Source organism: Aulonocara stuartgranti, assembly GCF_965226115.1.
Source record: "Aulonocara stuartgranti genome assembly, chromosome: 19".
Taxonomy (NCBI): Eukaryota; Metazoa; Chordata; class Actinopteri; order Cichliformes; family Cichlidae; genus Aulonocara; species Aulonocara stuartgranti.
The window spans coordinates 102,202-117,544 of NC_138955.1; the positions used below are offsets into that span (position 1 = coordinate 102,202).

Genomic DNA, 15,343 nt, shown 5'->3' on the forward strand with positions numbered 1-15,343 from the left:
TGAATTTCTTTGTATACGGATTATCCATTGTTTAAATGTCCCGGGCAGTCGAAAAGGAGGCAGAGCTGTTGAGAAATGCTAGGAGCTAACTGGGCGCTAACCGTATCATTCAAATATATTGAATGTCGCAATGTTGGCAAAGAGAGGAAGTGACGTAAGATTTGCGCATGCGGGGTACCGATCGGGTTTCCGGTACGGATCGGGTAGTGACAGTGACAACAGTGACAAACGTTCGGGGTTTGAAGGAAATTGTTAAGAGAAAGGCACTTTTTTTATTTTGCAAGGGGCAAAAATGTCATTGTCTGTTTTTACAAGAAACTCACTCTGTGAATGCTGATGCTACCTTTTGGGCTAATCAGTGGGGAGACAAGATTCTTTTCAGTCATGGATCTAACAGATCTGGAGGTGTGGCGATTTGTTTTAATAAGTTCCCAGGGGAGATTATAACATATAAAGCTGATAGTGAGGGTCATTGGTTAACTGCAGTCTTGAAGAGCGAAGGTATATTTCTAATTGTTACAAATCTTTATGGACATAATAATGAGGGTCAAAATAAAAGTCTATTGGAAAATCTAACAAATGTTATTTCAGAGTTTAAAGTTATGTACCCCACAGATTACATCCTAGTAGGAGGAGACTGGAACATGACACCAGATGAATGGATGGACAGATGGCCTCCTCGCTTAGGAAGGAGGCAACAGAATAACATTATTGAGAACTTTTCTAGTGATAATAATTTTACAGACATTTGGAGAAGTTTGAATCCTGGAGTTAAGAATTATTCTTGGTTTAAACCTAATGGAGAAAGCAGGTCAAGACTTGATTATTGGTTAGTGAGCGATGACATTTTGAGGTGTACTTCACAATCTAAAATCTCCAAAGCACCCCTTTCTGATCACTGTTTCATTGATCTTGTCTTAGAACCAACAAGGACGAAACGTAGTAGCAGAGGATATTGGAAATTTAATGCCAGCCTTTTAAATAAGGACAAGTTTTGTGATAAAATTAGACATATAATTATAGATATAAAAATGATGACTCAGTAGTGGGTAATATACAGAAATGGGAATTTGTTAAATTCAAAATCAGAGAATTCACTATAAAATTCTGCAAAGAACTGAACAGGGAAAAACGGGAATATGAAAGTAATTTACTTCGTGAAATAACTCAGTGCTGTAGTAAAGAAAAACTAAACGTGCAAGAGAAGAATAAATTGATGGAGTTACAATCTAAATTGGACGATCTTTACCTAGAGAAAGCCCATGGTGCCTTTATAAGATCGAGAGCCAAGTGGATTGAGGCAGGTGAAAAGAACTCTTCATATTTTAGTAAGCTGGAAAAGTGTAGACAGCAGAGAAATCTAATCTCAAGCTTGTTGATAAATGGGACTGAATGTAAAGATTTCAGAAAGATTGAAAAGGAAGTCTTCACTTTTTATTCCAAATTGTACTCCTCAGAATATTCAGCAGCTGATTCTGATAGTTTCTTTGATAAGATTCATAATCTCATCCCATGTATTGACAAGCCTTTCAAAGATCTGTGTGATTCAGAGTTTAAAATTGAGGAACTGGATTTGGTGGTCATGAAAATGGCATTAAACAAGTCCCCAGGGACAGATGGACTCACTACTAATTTTTATCAATTCTTCTGGAAGGACCTAAGAACTTTATTGTTTGATGCATTAAAGGAATCGATAGAGAAAAGAGAACTGATGCCGAGCATGAAACAAGGGTTGATAACCCTGATTCCTAAATCGGGCAAGGATAAAATAATTTTAGACAATTTAAGACCCATCACCTTACTAAACACTGACTATAAGATCCTGTCTGGAGCTGTAGCTGAGAGGCTAAAGAAAGGCATCTCAAACATCATCAGTGAAACACAATCAGGTTTTTTGAAAGGAAGACTAATTCATAACAATATTAGGCTGGTCTTGGATCTCCTTGAATACAGTGAATTAATCCAAGAGAGAGGATACATCCTGTTCTTGGATTTTTACAAAGCTTTTGACTCAGTTGAACATACGTTCATATTAAAAACTCTGCAGTCTTTTGGTTTTGGAGAGGAATTTGTCAATGTTATAGAGATGCTATATAATGACATTAACAGCTCTGTTTTGCTAGAACATGGTACATGTTCAAGGTTTGAGGTTAATAGAGGGATAAGGCAGGGATGTAGCAGCTCACCACTTCTGTTCATCATGGTTGCTGAGCTGTTGTCTATTTTGATTAAAAACAGTCACATTGAGGGGTTAACTGTGATGGGTGAACAGGTAATAATCAGTCAGCTCGCAGATGATACCACCCTGTTTCTAAAAAATGAAGACCAGATTCCTTTAGCCTTACAGGCGATCAACCATTTCTCCAAAGCTTCTGGCCTACAGCTGAATATTAATAAATGCGAAATTCTAGCTCTGCATGAGTGTACCCTGCAAGCAATAGATAATATACAGATTAAAAAAGAGGTTAAGTATCTGGGCATTGTAATTTGCAAGGATAAGACATCAACTGAAAATAAGAATATCTGTACCAATATAGAAAAGTGTAAGTCTATTTTAAACAGGTGGCTGCAAAGGGACATAACTCTGTTTGGGAGAATTTTGCTAACCAAAATGGACAGTCTATCCAGACTAATCTATCCAGCCTTTTCTCTGCCCATATCTCCAAAACTAATTAAATCTATAAATAATCTTAATTTTAGGTTCATATGGAGGAACAAATGTCATTATATAAAGAAAAATGATATGATTAAGAATTATGAAGAGGGTGGGGCTAATGCCATTGACTTTGATGTTATGAATGGTGTACTAAAATTGAAATGGTTAAGATCTTTCATTAGGAACAAAAATTCCTTTTGGAACATTATTCCCAGTGTGATTTTTGGCAAAATGGGTGGAATAGACTTTTTGTTACGTTGTGACTTTGATTGCAGTTCGTTACCTGTTAAACTCTCAGCTTTCCATCAGCAGGTCCTTCTCTACTGGAAATTAATCTACAAACATAACTTTACTCCTCACAATACCCCTATATGGAACAACAGGTATATCCGTTTGTGTAGGAAATCTGTGTACGTGGATGAATGGAGATCTAAAGGGATTTGGGCTGTAGCTCATTATATGGATGATAATGGGGTCTTATAAAAGCATGAGACGTTTTGTGAGAAATTTGATGTAAGATGTACTGTTAAGAGATATAAATCCCTAGTGAAAGCCATTCCAGTCCCTTTGAGATCAATGATAAAAGAAGATATTGTGCACTCTAAAATTTCTCCTGGACTGAGGCAGCTCTGCATAGCTGGAGTTGAATTTGGTGACAGCAGGTTTACAAACAAAGTGATCAGGAATATTTTGATAAACGAAATTTTCCCTAATCCGGTTAAAAGAAATTATATCCTTAAAGAATTTGAGACCATGGAGGTTAAGGCGATAAGAAAAAAGTATATTTCACTTCCTCTTTCCCCTAAAGCAAAAGAGGTTCACTTTAAAATCATTAATGAGGTTTATCCAACCAATGAATTCTTAAGACGGAAATTTAATTTAGATGTGAACGCCTGCACATTTTGTGAAAATGATATTGAAAGTCTGGATCACTTGTTTTTCAACTGTGAATCAGTGCACTCCTTCTGGACTGACATGTGGAGCTGGCTACAGTCCAGGAGAATTCAGTTACCACATTTGACGGTGACAGTAATAAAATTTGGAATACTTGCTGAGAATGCAGATTTTGACCTGTTGATTAGGACGATTTTGTTAATGGGAAAATTTTTTATTCACAAATGCAGATACTTTAAAGCTAAACCATGTATAAACAGATGGCTGAATGACTTTAGACTCTGGGCTAAATCGCTGAAACTTGTGAATAACAAGAAAGCCCATAAACTTGTTGTTTTATTTAAAGAGTTTAACCTATGTTAAAAAAAAACAAAAAACTCCCTATTTTATAATCACGACTGCCCTTTTTTTGCACGTTAGTTTTTGCCTTTGGTTCGAATCCTTCAATGACTGTTCTTTATTTTTGTGCTAACTCTTTTAACTTTGTGCTTATTATTGTTGTTTTTGGGGGTTTTTTTGTTCGTTTTGTTTGTTTGTTTGTTTTGCTATAATGCTCAACCGAGGATGTAACATAATCGGATTAATGATGGTGCCTTGTATGTTAAACTGTTGTTTGTAAATAAAGTTTAATTAAAAAAAAAAAAAGTGACAACAGTGACAGACCCGATTTGTACGGTCAGACTTTACACATGCGCAGTAAGGATCGGCGAGTCCTGATCCGTAACTTTCTTTTATTTTTCGTTTTTGTCTACATTGTACTGAAATGCTTCATTATTGCAAACATTTTAAGATATACTTGTTATTCTTAACATCTTAACAGATACTCTGACCCATAACTACGGATCGGGTAGTGACAGTGACAGTAGTGACAGTTTTTTTTTTTTATATATAAACTTTATTTAACAAACAATGAGTATACAACATACGAACAGATGAAGTATACAAAACAACAGAACATGAACACACAAAGCCAGGGGTAAAAGAAAAAGGTAACAATTATAAGAATACACGCAAAAATTCACATACATAAATTGTTTTGAGAGCCTTTTGGAGTCTGATATTGATTGTATGTACATTTCCACATCCTTAAAATAATGACAGAAATATGGTGTTTTGTTAGTAAACTTACATTTATGGATAAAAAATTTAGCTAAAAGTATTAACAAATTTATCATAAAAAAACATTTCTCATACTTCTTGGGGAACTTAAAGAAACAGAATAAAACATTTTCCCATCGTAAAGAAAACTCCCTTAAAATATAGACAATAACAAACCTGCTAAATTCCTTCCAGAATCTCTGTGTAAAAGAACAGTACCAAAAAAGATGTGTCACAGTTTCTGGATGATCCCCAGGGTACCTAGTGACAGTGACACTTGCTCATAGGGGGTCATATGATTGTTGGGTTTTTCTCTGTATCTATGAAGCGCCTTGAGGCGACTTATGTTGTGATTTGGCGCTATATAAATAAAATTGAATTGAATTGGTTTATTTTAGGGGCTTAAATCGACCAAATAGTTCTGGTTCATCGCATCTAATTGCTTTCAGCCGTGACGGCGACGTTTCTACGCGTGCATTAAAGAGAAGGAGTGATGGACCGCTGTCCGTCTGTTGCGATGAAAACAAAGTGGTATCCCTTTATTTTGTGGAGCGTTTTATCACTTGGCCTTCTAAGCTCTGCGGCGGACACGTATGACTCTCCGCTTACGAGAAGGAAAGTGGTTTTCAAACTGGGCGCTCCGAAAATCAAACTTCCATTAGCTGAAGACAGAGAATCCAACCAGAGGCTACCTGCCGACACACCTCAAGAGCCTCAGCTGGGTTACCGAAGGTCCTATTCCGCTTCAGCACCTGTGACACTTGGACCCATGCGACCAGGGAAACCCGAGGCAAAGATCCAGTCAGACTTTGCTTACCTCCCGGACGTCTCTGTAACCTGCTCCACATCTGACTTTGTCGTCAGGATCAAACCAGCTTTCTACGGTCTGGGCGCAGAAGCAGAGGAACTGTTGTTAGGCAGCAGTTGTAAAAGCAACGGGCTTCTTAGACCATACGGCGACCTTCTTTTCTCGTATCCACTGACCGCCTGTGATGGCGTACGTGAGGTAAGCTATGGGTGGTGCTCAATCCCTCTCTCGCTGCATCTGTCATCTTGTATTGACACTTTCTGACCTTTCCTGACAGATGCCCCCCGGTTATCTGGTTTATAAATTCGTGCTCCATTATGAGCCGTCGCCAAAACGATTTCCAAGCAGAGCGCACCGGGTGGATGTAGATATTGAATGCCGCTACCCAAGGTTAGGCATGTTGGTTTGCTTTATACAGAAGGTGTGCGAACACTTAGTCAGTGTTGAAAGCTTCCAAATCGTCTGCCCTCCACAGGAACCATCATGTGCACCAACTGGCTGTCCAACCAACCTGGGAAACAGTTGTTTTCCGTAAAAGGCTGAAAAGTCGTCACACGGACTACCAGATTACCCTGATGGATGGTATGGGTGTCTGCATTATGCAGCAGAACAGACTTTGGCAGATCCTAAACAGCTGGGTACTTGTGTTTCACATTCAACGTGTTTCACATTTGTAGATTCATGGAGTAGACCGGTCACCACTCGGGTCTACCAGCTTGGGCAAAAGGTTCATATCCAGGTTTCTGCTCCTCATCTGCCTGCTGGAGGAAAACTCTACATACGTAGCTGCTATGCAGCTCCATCTAGTGGCTCTAGATCGTCCCTGAAGTACTCCATCATAGACAACTTTGGGTATGTAGTGTGGATAGAGTGACCTGATTAAACTAAATGTGGAGAAAAAGAGTGAATCTGTGACGAATGTGAGATTTAGAAAAAGCTACATATTTAAATTTTTGGGTTTTTACTCCATATTGTTGTCATTGATGTTTGCAGCTGTATGCTGGACAGCAAGGGAGACCTGGGGACCTCTGAGTTTGTTTCCCAGACAGATAGGACTGTGAGACTTTCCGTGTTGGCTTTCCAGTTTACTGCTGATCCAAACACTGAGGTGAGAGTAGACCATCTATGATTCTCTCAGTTTACACAGCTAAGCACTGTGGCATAATCCCGTTTCTGTTTTAGGTCAGTATCTACTGCAGGTTGTTTGTCACGTCAGAGGATCCAAGTCCTGTGCACAAATCCTGCACGTACAGGGGCAACAGGTGAGGAATAATAGGATGATATACCAACAGAACTGTAGATTTCCCAGCTGTTTCCAGGGGGACTGTTAATACATATGCTATAACAGGTGGAGGGCGCTTACTGGTGATGACTCCATATGTGAATGTTGTGAGTCCCGGTGTGTGACTCCTAAGCCCCGGAGGGCTATGATGGAAGGTCTGTAACAATCTCATTATTATACCTTTTAATTTAAGATATTCAGCATTTTGCATCGACTGTTTGGGAATTGCAGACATTTTTACACATAGCTGTCAATTTTCAGAGGCTCAAAGATGACAAACGAATATAATTTGAAATATAAAGATGTTTTTCTTAATTAATTGGATACAAATCGTTTGCAGTTGGTGATTGAGAAGGCCTGGCAGGGGATTCACTTAATGTTCTGCCGCTGACACCTCTGGATTTCATTTTTTGAGTTCCAGTGAACAGCTACCAAATATAACTTCAAGCTTTAAATCCTAACTAGCTGATACAATACTTTTGTTAAATGATTAAAATTACAGCTGAAAGTGTACAATTTAAATAGTTTTTTATATATACATGTGTTTAAAACCCCACTATGATGGTGTAGCAAGGTAAAATTACAAATGTGTCATTGTCCAAATAAATGTATGGACTTAACTGTGTATTCAAAAATCGAATATACAGTCATGGAAAACTGTAAAACATCCAATTGTATACGAACATTAAATCTGTTAGTCAGTTAAAAAATTAAAATTACTTTTTGTTGTTGTTTGTAAGGTTCTGCCAGCAGTGGGTCATTACTGGTGTCGGATCAGTCGTACACAGCAAAGGACCAGTTTCTACCAGTCAGCCTCCCTCTGGACAGCATAAGAAAACAACAGAGGACCACAAATCGTTACAGTAATGAGACGCACAGCCGGGACAGGTTCTTGGGAAAAGCAGTAAAGTATAATGATGATGGTGAAGAAGAAAGTGGAATTGCATTTGAAGCGATGACGGGACTTAATTTAGATGATTTTGGTTTTGGGGAGAGGGCCTTAAAGGGCAAGTGGAATGAATCTGAGGTGAAGCGTTTAGATAAGTTGAGGGAGGAGGAGTCACCGTATGAAAAAAAGGATTCAGATGAGAGAAGTGAAAATGAAGTTTATAATGTAGAGCAAGCGAACGATCTGAATCAGAAGGAAAGTGAAAGGATTAGTCACTTGGAGCAGTTGCCACTGTCGAAGATTGATGTACAGCCACCTGATTCTAGAGATGAGGGAGGAAACGGGACACATGGAGGGAAGGAGGTGGAGGTTGAGGAGAAGGGGTTGACGTCATACGAGGTGCAGTTGAAGAATGACAGCAGGACAGCAGATGCAGAAGATGGCGGGGAGATGACGTGGTATTTTTTTTGGAGGTAGTGTTTGATCAATTAATCAAGTATACTGCCTTAAGACTGGAGCTCTGCGTAGTCTGACTCATTTCAATAAAATGTGAAAATGAAATCAACTGACTCTTGTCATTCATGACTTCACACAACAAACATTGTTTCATTTAAAAACTGTTTCCATTTTAGGAACGTACACTGCACAGAAAAATGAAAGGAGCACTTCTTAATCAGAGAACAGCATCAGGTCGGTTAAAGTTCTGGGGTACTGAAGTTTAACTGAGTAGCAGAGAGGCTCAGCTGCTTTGAAATTAATAGCAGGTGCACTAGAGGGGCAACAATAGGACAACCTCCAAAATGTGGATAGTTTTACAGGTGGAGGCCACTGAAAATTTTTTTTTTTTTTTCCCCCTCATCTTTGTCTTGTTTCACTAGGCTCTGTGTCACTAGAGGTACCACGAGGAAATACCAGGGCCCTACAGAGGCTGCACAGGATGTACAACTCCTCCAGGAGAGCACATCAATATGTGCTATTGCCAGGTTTGCTGTGTCCCAGCACAGTCTCAAGAGCACTGACATTCCATCGGTCCTTAACCTACCAGCAGGACCATTAGCTGCACCTCTACAGGCTAGGCAACAGCACCCTGACTGCCATTAGGTATCACGATGAAGTCCTTGGACCCACTGCCAGAACCTACGCTGAAACAGTGGGTCCATCTGTGATGACGTGCATACAAACTACTAAGTGTCCATTATGAGTTGCTGCAATGAAATTTTGGCAAAATGGACCAGCCTGCTGCATAATTTTCACTCTGATTTTAAGCATTTCTTTAAATTCAACCTACTGTAGTTAAATTTTCAATTCTTTTAAATGAGGCGGTATCCTTTTGTTCTTATTGCCCAGTACATATCAATGTAGATATCCAGCAGCATTTTTCCCTCAGTAAGATTTGATGTGTTTTCAAAGTGTTCCTTTACATTTTTGTGAAATGGTAAATGGCCTGTATTTATATAGCGCTTTACTAGTCCCTAAGGACCTCAAAGCGCTTTACATATCCAGTCATCCACCCATTTACACACTGGTGATGGCAAGCTACGTTGTAGCCACAGCCACCCTGGGGCGCACTGACAGAGGCGAGGCTGCCGGACACTGGCGCCACCGGGCCCTCTGACCACCACCAGTAGGCAACGGGTGAAGTGTCTTGCCCAAGGACACAACGACCGAGACTGTCCAAGCCGGGGCTCGAACCGGCAACCTTCCGATTACAAGGCGAACTCCCAACTCTTGAGCCACGATCGCCCTAAGGGTAGAATGTCTAAACAGTTGACCCTGAAGTAAAACAATGCAAGGAAAAAAAAAAAGATGGGCAACACAGTATTTTAGTTTATCGATGAATCTTTAATTTTTCTTTATAAATGGTGATTCTTACAGTTGTCTGAAAAACCAGTTTGAAATATATTATAGTTCAATACAGAAATATCCCACAGTTTAAGCCATAACTGGGAAGAAAGGCATTGCCTCCATTATCTGTAACTAAAAAGCAGCAGAAAATGTGCACTATAATCATTCTAGTGTGTGATGTGTCTGTGTGTGGGATCTAAAATATAAATTTGCATGCTTGTAGAGCTACGCAACAGACTGTTTTATTATGTCATTCTTTAGCAAACATGGCAAAGAAGACTTTCTGTCTGTAGAGGTCATCCTCTAAATGTGACAGAAAAAATAACTTAAGATAATTAATAGTATTTGGAACAAATACAATTAGTGTGGAAACTTTTGGAAAAGATACAGAACATAACTCTGTAGAAGAAATCCACCATTACTGGATATGTTAAATAAACATAATGCTGCTATATTTACAGATGAGTGCCCAAAAGTCCCATTGTTCCAAGTACTGACTAAAGGATTGATTCAGCAGGACATAAGTGGTACAATCACTATTTGAGACTAGAGGACAACAAAGACCCTCTGGTAAAGAAAATATACATCTCTTTATAAAATGCAAAATGAGCTCTCAAGAAAATTAGGACCCACACCATTAAATTCAAACAACTCCAAAACCTTAAAAAAAGGCAGTTTCTGAGTGAAGCATCTCATCCATCCATATCCAGTTGCAGAGGTCTCCTTCAGTCTTTATAATCATGTTTATGACGACCCTCCTTCAACAGTACCAGCTGTTCCATTTGTTTTCTCTGCAGCATCTAAAGTTGGAAATGTACACAGAGTTGGTTTGTCTACATCCAAAAGAATTGTACAGAAAAAAATATTTTAGCTATTTAGGCAAGTAGATGGCAGTGTTAGCTGTTTGGTGCAAACTGGGAAAACATCTCAAGTACTCAATGGCTGGGCATTATAATCTCAAAACACACATTTCCCCCTGAAAAACTATTATTTGTTGGTCTGTTAAATACTTTACCCACATTACCATCAACGGATCTGCTGTAGTATGTTTATTGCCCACTGCTTAGCAAATGTTAGCATAGCATGTGGCTAAGCTATAGCATAAAGTTAATATGAGAAACTGCTGGGAAACAGCATGTGAAGCGCTGATCACTAAACTGAGTAAAAAGGCTTAAAATTTGCATTGCGTTTGACCCGTTTCTTTATCTGTACTGTCTTTTTTTTGTTTTGGGGGCTTTTCACACCCACTCATGATCTTTATGTGCACGACATGCGCCACATCTGGTCACTCTCTTTCTATTTGTCATGTGTTGCATGCCTTTTTAAAAAATCGGGGCTGATATACATTACCTTTGATACTTTCCTGCTGCGCTTCCTGTCTTGCAGTTTGGTCCACATCTCCACTCGTCTCAACCTCGCTGCCCCTTGTTTTGGGTTTCTTTGCAACAGGTGGTGGCACCTTGGCTCCCTTATTCATAGACTCTGCTTCACTGATCACCTTCTGTACATCTTCCTTGGCCACCAGCATTGGCTTGGTCTCAGTCACAACATTCCTGTTGCTCTTGGAGAAGATAAAGCTTGCAGTGCTGCTGGGGGACTTGTGGAGGTCCAGTGGTGACGTTGGAGGCTGCAAGCTGAGGCGAGACGCTGGACTTTGTTGAGATCTGGCTGCTGTCCTCATGCGGATGGCTTCCTGTAGGTTCATGGAACGGGTAGTGTTCATGGCAGAATAAGCCTTTTTCGTAGGGGAGGTGGCTATGGACAAAGATGAAGGAGGAACCACGTCAGCTTGGGACTTGGGCACAGTTGGTTGCGAAGGGTCTGTTTCCGGTGGAGGAATGGGTGTAGAAGAGGTCATGATTAGAGATTTTCTGATGGGCTTCTGAGGAGCCTCACCATTAGCAGATGAGGATGGGAACTGATTGCTGCTTGTGACCTCAGCCTGTGGTTGCTGCTCTTCAGCTTTGGGGGGCTCAGGGCTGCTGCTGACTGACCGCAATTTGACCATCTGCAGGAGGGAAGGGGTGACAATGGGCATAGGTTCTTCTTGCACAACTGGGGTAGAAGTCTGCTCTTGGGTTTTATTCTCTGTGCTTAAAGGAATAGGCTGCTCCTTAATGCTGGCATGCCCCTGAACTGGTAAAGGTGGAGGTACAGGAATGTTTACAGGTTCAGAAGGAGCAAATACTTGAGTCTTTTCTGGTGAAGATGTTTCAGGTGGTGATGGTGGTGGTATTGATACTTCAGATGGAGGTGAAGGTGAGGCCTCCTTTGTTGTCAGAACATCAGTTTTTGGGGCTACTACCTGAGATTGTGGGAGAAGCTCTGTGGGAGGTGGAGGGGGAATATTCTGAGGGGGGATAAGAACACTGTTAGATGAAACTGTGTTAGCTTCAGGTTCAAAGGAGACCTCTTGTAGAAGCTCAATCTTCTGCTCTGATGATTCTGGCTGTGTTGGCAGGGGTGGTGCAGGTGGAATACTTTGTGGTGGAGTGAGCTTGCTGATAGATTCAGCCTCTTCAGAGATATTAGACATATTTTCTTGAGAAGGAGGAGACGTAACCTCTTCAGAGGACGGAGCAGACACCTCTTTGAGTGGCAGATGTGAGACCTCAACAACTACAGGAGGTGAGACGACTTTAGCTGGTGAAGGAGATACTAATGTTAATAAGGTAGAGGAGATGTCTTTAACAGGTGGGGGCACATCTTGAACCACGGGTGAAGGTAGCTTTTTTGGTATTACAGGACCAAACTCTACAGGTGGTGGTGGAGAAAGTGTCAGAGATGCCTTATCAGTTGCAGTAGGCAGAACCTCTGTAAGTGGTGGAGGGGGTGCTGTATATGGTGGGGGAGGAGGGATATTTAAGGGAGAAGGCGCTACCCCCTGAGATGTACTGGACTTGTGAAGTTCAGGCTCCATGATCACCTTAATGATGTCCTTTTTCACTACTGATATAACCGATGCAGTCGTGCAAGAGGAGTCACTCCTGAGGGAGGACTTTGGTGGAACCTGAACAGGTATAATGGGTGAATCATCACCAAACAGTGGAGGTGGAGGAAGAGGAAAATCTATTTCATCTGGCCCACTGGGGCTACCTGATGTTGGTGGTGGTGGAGGGGGCCAGGAAGATTCGGGGGATACAACTTTTACTGATGTAATGGAATTGATTTCTGTGGTCTGTCTGGGGAGGGGCTGGGAAACACGTTGCACCAGAGGAGGAGATAGCGCTGGGGAAATGTGAATTAATGAAATGGCAGGTGCTCTATCAGTGTTAGTCTTTACCTCTGTAGCTTGGCCGGTTGTTTTATTAGCTGCTTCTTCTTTTATTGCTGCAAGTCTTTCTTCTCGTCTCTCTACAGCCTTCATTAACATTCCATTCAACATATCACTTACTCTCCCTTTCTCATCTTTACCACGTCCATTCAAATCTACATTCTGAGCCAGTCTTTCATTGCTATCTTTGCAAATCTCTGCATTCAAAATTCCACTTTCTTGAACTTTCTTCAATTCTAGCACATGTAGGGATCCATTAACAGACTCTGTCGTCACTGATGGATTTTTGTGCTTTCTTTCTACTGCCAAGCTCTTAGCCAACTCCTCAGCAGCTGCCGGAGACTGCCTCTGTTGTCTCCGGTCCTTCGGGTTCTTCTTTGCAATAGCATAGGTCTTGCCAGGGGCTGGGGGTCCCAGGATCAGCTCACATGAACGCAAACTATGGGACCATACCTCAGGTGGAGGAGGTGGAGGTGCATGGATTTTAGGTGGTGGAGGGATATTGAAAAGTTCTATCAAGGCCTGTACAGAGGGACTGACAGTGTCTTTTGAATCAGCTTTATGTTCCTCAGTGCACTTATTATATTTAGATGACTCTGACTTAATTGAAGAGGATCCAGCAAATACTTTTTGAAGCTTTGCTAAAATGCTGTTCTTATGCTTTGGAGATGAACCATTAGCTTGTTTAGTGAGCTGTGGGGATGTGCCATCTTGGCTGGAGTTGCCACTGACATTGTTTAGCTTATTCTCCTCAAGCAGTTCCCGCTTCTCTTGTGAAGCATCTTTCGATCTTTTGATTGCCTGCAGCTGAGTTCTAAAGGGACCGACTGACGAAGAGCCCATTGAATCATCCAGAGAACTGGTGTCAGCATTGTAGCCAGGGCTGTCCAGAGTCTTGGAGGGATGACAGTCAGATTGGTTTTGGTCACTTTCCTCACTTGGGGCTGAATTGCTGTGGAGAGAATTTTCTCCTGGCAGGACCCTAATCTCTGCTGGATAACGGGGCTGGCGCTTCATTTTACTGTGGAGGGAATAGGAGCGGCTTGGAGGAGGAGGGGCCCTTTTTGGCTTAGTAACAGAGAGGCTACGCACAAACTGTCCGTCTTTCTTAACCTCATCTCCCCTGACGATCACCCTGCCATTGGAGCTGGAGGCCTTGCTTATAGAGGAGTGAGCATCAACTTTGTCCTCTTTAGCAGAAGCATTGCCATTTCTCTTTTGCTTTGGGGTGCTGCTGTTGGAGATGGTTGAAGAGTCAGATACCAATGTCTCGGACGAGTCAGAATTACTCCAGCACGACGTGTCAGACAGATTTGGAGGATTGTTGCGAGAGGCCGAGGTGATGGTGGACGATTTGGAGGAATAGGTTCTCACTGAAGATGCTCTAGAAGAAGCACGGGACGGAGCTGGGCTGGAGAGCATCAGGCTGCTTTTGCTGACAGTGCGGACACTGTTCCGACTACGCCCACGGCTGATCTCCACCACATCGATTGCGGGTGGCAAAATGGCATTGGGAATGATTTTGGACATGTAAGCAGCCTGGGGTGACATGGACATGACGGGGCTGGGGAGCTCCTGTTGAAGGCTGGAGGAAGTGGTCAACCAGGGTACAGCTAAAGATCGAGGCCTCTGATCGTCTTCCAAGGCGGGACGCAGGCGGTGCAGCAGGGCGAGATCATCTCTATGAGCAGCATGGGTAGCACCGAGCTGCTTGACATTTTTCTTGTTGAGAGGCTGGATGCTTATGCCTGGAACATTAATACTGGCTCCTTTTTCAGACTGTGATCCCATCTGTTGCCCATCTGTAGTTGGACTGAGATTAGTCTCGCCATTAAAAAGCTGTTCCTCATCTAACTTTGGATTCAGTGTCCAGTCAACTCTGTCCAGACCTAAAACAACAGCACAACCTTTCAGAATTAACATAGCTAGTTATGCACTAATTGTCTTTCTTTGAATCTGCAACATAAACATCTTAGATACTGTAGCAGTCTTGAATAGTTCATGTTAGGTTTTGTATTGTTGATTGTCATTTATGCTTAGAAATATTTAACCATATATGCTTAGAGGTGTATAATCAATTGTGTAGTGACAGGATGTGTGATCTTTAGCAGGCTACAAAGGCTTGGTGTGCATTCGCACACCTACATCCTGGGAGCATGGGAAGAGGTCGTACCTTGTTTTATGGTAGGATAAACGTGGCTATATCTGTTTTAGTCCAAGTGCCTTTTGTTTAGATGAACTGCTGGACTTCCAGACCAGCAGGTTTAGAGAAGTCATTTATGGGGTCACACTCTGACCACTCTCCCCACCCACCCACCCACACACAGTATTCTTTGTTCACATGTATACCTATGTAAGATGTTATATGTTAATGACCCTATGCATATTCATGTAACCACAATAAAAGGAGTGCTATGGGGAACCTGGCTGAGAGTCTGACGGAGGTCAAGTGGTGGAACGACACTTGGCTCCAGGCAGGTCTCCCTCATGCATGAGTAACAAGAAGAACTTTGCCTACTTGGTGTTCAATGCTTTTGCTGTGTTTTTTAATTGTCTCGTTCCAGCGGTGGGCCTGTGCTAGACAGACCCAACAGTTC

At 41.7% G+C, this 15,343-nt stretch overlaps 2 protein-coding genes across 5 annotated transcripts in view; one reads left to right on the forward strand and one right to left on the reverse strand.

Moving 5' to 3' along the window:
- The first annotated feature begins 4,717 nt into the window (after nt 1-4,717).
- The window catches only part of LOC309695397 (uncharacterized protein), a 62,236-nt gene continuing 51,610 nt past the window's right edge, over nt 4,718-15,343 (forward strand). The window contains exons 1-9 of the mRNA XM_082516015.1: nt 4,718-5,654; nt 5,734-5,846; nt 5,932-6,038; nt 6,134-6,308; nt 6,450-6,564; nt 6,639-6,718; nt 6,805-6,893; nt 7,479-8,317; nt 8,506-9,377. Of these exons, the coding sequence (XP_082372141.1) occupies nt 5,142-5,654; nt 5,734-5,846; nt 5,932-6,038; nt 6,134-6,308; nt 6,450-6,564; nt 6,639-6,718; nt 6,805-6,893; nt 7,479-8,104 (1,818 nt within the window). The 5' untranslated portion in view covers nt 4,718-5,141 and the 3' untranslated portion in view covers nt 8,105-8,317; nt 8,506-9,377. The remainder of the gene's footprint in view (nt 5,655-5,733; nt 5,847-5,931; nt 6,039-6,133; nt 6,309-6,449; nt 6,565-6,638; nt 6,719-6,804; nt 6,894-7,478; nt 8,318-8,505; nt 9,378-15,343) is intronic.
- The window catches only part of LOC309695393 (uncharacterized protein), a 33,312-nt gene continuing 27,417 nt past the window's right edge, over nt 9,449-15,343 (reverse strand). For all 4 annotated transcript variants that reach the window (XM_082516006.1, XM_082516008.1, XM_082516007.1 and 1 more), the window contains 2 exons: nt 10,823-14,635; nt 9,449-10,272 (listed from right to left, as the gene is read on the reverse strand). In XM_082516006.1, coding sequence (XP_082372132.1) covers nt 10,217-10,272; nt 10,823-14,635 — 3,869 coding nt within the window. In that variant the 3' untranslated portion in view covers nt 9,449-10,216. The remainder of the gene's footprint in view (nt 10,273-10,822; nt 14,636-15,343) is intronic.